General features: G+C 40.8%; 1 protein-coding gene across 1 annotated transcript in view; it reads right to left on the bottom strand.

Moving 5' to 3' along the window:
• The window catches only part of LOC104964998 (alpha-1,3-mannosyl-glycoprotein 4-beta-N-acetylglucosaminyltransferase A-like), a gene marked incomplete at both ends in the record, with an annotated part of 7032 nt that extends 3272 nt beyond the window's left edge, over positions 1-3760 (bottom strand). The window contains 3 exons of the mRNA XM_010793939.1: positions 1122-1252; positions 1411-1525; positions 3685-3760. Of these exons, the coding sequence (XP_010792241.1) occupies positions 1122-1252; positions 1411-1525; positions 3685-3760 (322 nt within the window). The remainder of the gene's footprint in view (positions 1-1121; positions 1253-1410; positions 1526-3684) is intronic.
• Between the last annotated feature and the right edge of the window lie 1937 nt (positions 3761-5697).

Here is a 5697-nt window from a genome sequence, read left to right as displayed (position 1 = left end):
AGTGTTCATGAGTTTTTGAAAATGAAAATGATGCAACAAATACAAAATTGTGAATTGTTGTGTATATGAATGTGTTTTTATGGGATTGTAGTTGCCATCATGAACTGAGTGAAGGTCCTTGTCTCTTACCTAATGGCATGACAGAGATATATTTCCCGCGGAACTTGCTATCAATAGTGATATGCTGCCAGAGGGTCCACCCCCGCTGTGAGGTCACATGGTGGGCAGCAGCTGGTGGGTGATGACTGACCTGAGGAGGAAGGGTATCAGCTGGAGGCAATGTGTGTAAATCAGGGGTGTCAAACTCAATTTCATCGCGGGCCACATTAGCATTATGGTTGCACTCAAAGGGCCGGTTGTAACTATATAAATATACATATATAAATATATAATATATATAAAATAATGTATTATATTACATTATTGCCTCTGAATTGGATTATTATCGGATAGGGTAATAACTTCATAATTAACTACGTCTGAAAGCAGAAGTCTAGGGCAAACAATTGCAAGTCTCTTCAGTGCGCATGTCACAAAATGATTTAAAAAGAAAAGCCAAATTCTGAAGAAAAAAAAAAGATTGACATTTTGAAAAAAAAGTAACATTTAAAAAAAAAAGTCAAATTCCGAGAAAAAAAATCTAATTTGAGATGCATTGTGGGACATGTAGTTTATGGGCAATGTGCTTCTGCAAAGCGGCATGTAATCGTATAATAAACATATTATGTTCTTTGCAAGCTCTTGTGGGGCCACATGAAATGAAGTCGCGGCCCGGGTTTGGCCCCCGAGCCTTGAGTTTGACACCCCTGCTCTACACCTATTTCACAATGAGGTGGGTTGATTTCAGCTCAGCTCTCAACACAATCTCCCCTTTGAAACTGAAGAAGTTAAACCAAAAGCTAGGCCCTGTTCACGCTGTACACCCATGACTGCAGCCCTAGAAAATAAAAAACCTAAAGCAAAGTATGGAAGAGGCACTACAATCGTTGGCCGGAATACAAACAAGGATGAAACCTAATGTATACATCAAGACGAGCAGAGTGGAGATAAGAGAACAACTTCATAACAAACAAAAATATCCTGTATGCTTCATCATGAGCTGGTTCTCACAACTGACTTACTGCATCTTTCTCTGGGTTGCAAGCTTTCACCCACAGGATGTGATCCAACAGCCAGTCGACTGGTTTGTCTTTGTGGAACATCAGGAAGAACTCCGTAATCATCGGGAGGTCACCGGTTCGAAACATCTTGCCTAAAGGATGAGTGAGTGAGACAGACAGACAGACAGACAGACAGACAGACAGACAGACAGACAGACAGACAGACAGACACACACACAAAACAAGGCTCAATATGTGGAACGCCTTCCCACTTGAATGCTAAGACACACAGACAAACACACAGACACACCTATAAATCCGAGCTGGGAAAATTCCAGGAAGAGCCATTGCTTGGAATCATTCAGGGTGGCGAAGGTCTTCATGTTGTTGAAGTAGCCGGCCTTCGCAACAACATCATCCTCTAACTGCAACACACAGGACACGAGAACGTTTGAAAGAGTGACTACGCCACATCATTAAACCTTTACATTCATTTCAAGCCTGCAGTCAAACCACTCTCTGTGGCAGAGAATTATTAAGTCAAATCAGACTTCATATTATTATTAGTGGATGCACTTGCAAAGATTCATAAATGTCTTTTGCGATTTAAACATAAATGCTTCTATTGCCGCTTCGATTAACACAATAATTGGTAATTATTGTATATGTGTGCACAATTATTAGGCAAGTGAGTATTTTTTTTAAATCTCAGAAATGTTTATTTGTACATTTTGAGCTGTTTGTTTATTATTCTCACTTTAACAGATGAGAACAAACTAGTGAGATGGGAACATTTTCGTTGTTCCTCTAATTGCATAATAATTCTGAACACTAATAGTTGCCCAATAATTGTGCACACATAGATTTTCTCCTTAGAAAGCCAAAACCTCACTTTTACTTAAATTACATTTTGCATTGACCAAGAGCACTCTAGTTGTTCAATCATAAAATGATCCTCAAAGCACAACTTGCCTAATTATTGTGCATGCAGTGTATATACAGGGTTTGAAAATACGGTTCACAAATATATTTCCGATAGACAAAAATCTTCACTATTTTCAATAAATGTAATATAAATGGTGAAGTATATGTATTTAACAGTATTTGCATGTTGTTGTAAACTTTGACACTCCCCAGAAGTTGTGCTATTCGCAAATTACTTTTTATCACATGAGCGCTTCAAGGGTATTAGTTAAAATGGCAAAGCTAGTTGGAGGCCTTACATTCAAATCCATAGAAAGGTGCAGGGCGCTGTGCTGTGACACCAATGTGCTTTCCTACGCTGTGACAAAAGTGGTTGGATAAAGAATGACGTTTTACTAATTTAGCGTCTAGCTTATTAGATAGCTAGTTGGATAATTCCAGCATGCGGATACTCTGGTTCGGAACCTGGAAACCAGATTGAAAGGAATCCCTCACAAACTGCTCAGTGAGATAGCTTTGGCATATTGGTCCAAAAGGTTTTGTGACCACCAGTGCTGAAATAATCAAACGTGGGCAGATAAGTCTGCAAAGATCCCCAAAATAATTCAAACAAAGGGATACAGCAACTTGATTGAAGGCTACATCCACAACGTGGAAGAAGAGACGCCGGCACCCAGGTGCTTGTTACCATTTGACTTCAGCTGAGGTAAATTAGAATGTAGCTAACTTACTAGCTAAAGTTAAAGAACACACGCCTTGGCTTACAGTCTTGACATTAAAATTAAATGTTTTGTCTGCAGGTTTAGCGTTAGTCTTATTTTCCTGCGAACGGATATCAGCCAGGGGTATGCTGGGTAGTGGATCCTAGCTAGCTTAGCCCCCATCCCGGCGCTGCAGCTTCTAGGAGGTCAGATGAGGTCTTTGGCGTGGATTGTCTTGTGTCACCTGCATTTCATCCAATCTCCATGCTTCATTTTCCAAGTTGGTGAACGGATGTGATCTTCAATCCAGTTGCTGTTGCATTCGTCTGCATTCTTTTGGGTAGCTTTACGGACTTCTATGCCTTCGTTTGATAGTTTCAGCACTGCACAAGACAGAAATATGTGAAACTCATTTTTACCAAAACAGCTGTCTGACTTGTTTCTTGGGATTCCCTTGGTTCCCTTCCATTCCTTGGCATAGCGTAATAAATCATGCCGCGTAGTGGCACACTCATCTGATTGGCTAAAATAGAATGGAAGTACACACACGACTAACAGTTTCTAAATGCAGGCTCAACAGTTTGTGAATAGTTGTAACAACATTCAAATGTGTTTTTGATGAACATTTTAAAAATACATGTACATTTGGATTTCTTTTACATTTGCTTGAAGCAGGAAATGTTTCTATGTGCGCATCAGAATTATATTTGTGATGGATTTATGACCCCATTGAAAAAGTATTTTATGATATTTTATATTGAGCAATGGCGGATATTTGTTTGTTTCAAACGAACACTACCAGGAGCTGTGTTTGGTTAAGTTGAATACAGCATATGGTCATCTGACATCAGTGTTTATCATTTAACAGTCTGAATATTGGGTTGTATTTCGACATTATGTAAATTGTATTTACATATAATTTGAGGCACATCAATAACTATCTGACCTTCGAACTCTACCTGAACATAGAATCTTCCTTTGTCGTGAGCGTAGAGCATGAGGAAGCTGAAGTCCAGATTCTGCTTTGTTCGCCATCTGATACAAATACAGGAAAGCTACACACATGAACACACAAACATGGGTCTGTCTTTCACTTTAGACCAGGGGTGTCCAAACTGTTTTCACTGAGGGTCACGTACCGAAGATACGAAGGGCTGGGTTACTTATAGAGGTGAGGTATACTGCCTCATAAATTAAGTTATGAAATGTAGGTAAATGATGCTTGATACTTGAATATGCTTTAAGTAAGCCTCCATCATAGCTCTCCAGACGGATTCATTTGTTGTGTTACTCATGCCCTTTTTCCACCCAACCGGATCCGGTTCAAGATTCGTTTTTGTGCTTTTCTGGTGCTGAACTGGTTCTTCTCTGTAGCACCACTTGTGTTTCAACCGAGCCCGACTGGTGCCGCCGCTGCTGCGTCATGAAGTCACCGTTTACGTCGGTTTACGTTTCTCCCAAACGCCGCTCACAACAACAACAACGACGAAGGACTGCGTCGGGTCGATGATCGTGTAATACGAAGCCAGATTAAATGAAATAACTACTTCTCAACCCTTATACTTTTCTCCAGAGTGCCGTGGTTCATTGTTTATTAATGTGTTTCAGCGGCATTTACCGACCGCTGCAGTGCTGCTCGTCCACCGGAGTTTAATCTACTGTTAACTCACGGCAGAGTTTAGTTTACCGTTAACTCTTGGCAGCGACGGCTGGAAAGCATTCACTGTCTGACTGTCACACAAGCAGCTGATAAATATCCCCCAACCCCATAAGTGAATGTGTTTCAGTATGTATTGATTCCATCCGATAGCTGCAATAATACAAAACAACAGGAAAATGTCTGCCTGCTCTCCACAATGATCAATAACAGCGAACAGTTGGTCATTAAAGTAAGGTAAAATCAAACAGAATCACACTAAGCCTGGTTAGTGTTGCCTGACTAAAAGTGTGTTTTTTTCACAACTGTGTGTGGTCACGTTCTAGTCGATTTGCTCAGCGCCACTGCTTGTAACAACTTGTATTTGCCGTACTCTCCATTAACTGTTATTGCTCAGGTTAATCTCGTCTAGTGTTGTCACGATACCAACATTTTGGTTTCGATACCGATATCAAGTCAAGAATTGCGATTCCGATTATTTTTCGATACTTTTCTTAAGAAAAGGGAAACAGGGTCTTAAATGTAATTATTGTGCTTTATTTCACACCAGAACCATAACCATAACACAAACTTTTAAACAATGAGAACAATAAATAAAATAAATGACTAGAATTTGTATTAAATACAATTAAGCATCATCTATAAACAACTTTTTAGTTTTTCGCTTCTGGCGTCTTTTTTGTCAACAAGCCGAGGCGCAGCGGCAGTTGCACTCCCACTTGCAGCCATGCTTCTCGTTTTCTCACATGCTCTGGCAGCTAGCGCGTGCACGAGAGAGGGGAGGGACTTAGAGCGTGCTTGACAGGGGAGGGACTGCAGGCACGGCTGCAGTGCAGGGAGTGCAAGCAGAGCGCTGAACACACACGGCTCTTATTAAAACAGCGCTTTCTCACCGCAGTACTTTCCCCCGTCATTCTTAAAGTACCATACTAATGAAACGGAGGAATAGTAACGTTTTTAACGGCAGGGTATCGCGGTATACCTTTCAAGTATCGGTACACCGTGCAACACTAGTGTAGTGTGCTGGACTTCGAATCAGAGGATAGCAAGTTCGAGTCCCGCTGCAGTCAGCATGTCATTGTGTCCAGGGCCGGCCCTTGGCATAGGCAGTATAGGCGAATGCTAAGGGCGCATCAATCAATGGGGGGCGCCAAAAATTAAAAAAAATTAAAAAAAATGTTTAACAACACAATTTCCCGATTTTGGATCAACAAAGTAAATCTTATTATCTTATACTAACAGAACTACGCCTATATTGCGTACAGCGCCCATACACTATGGCGCATCCCCCCCCCCCTAATACTAAGTTACGAAC

This window comes from Notothenia coriiceps, unplaced genomic scaffold, assembly GCF_000735185.1.
Source record: "Notothenia coriiceps isolate Sejong01 unplaced genomic scaffold, NC01 NC01_scaffold00001984, whole genome shotgun sequence".
Classification (NCBI taxonomy): Eukaryota; Metazoa; Chordata; class Actinopteri; order Perciformes; family Nototheniidae; genus Notothenia; species Notothenia coriiceps.
The sequence above is the reverse complement of the archived record's forward strand: the minus strand, read 5'-3'. Positions and strand labels throughout refer to the sequence as shown.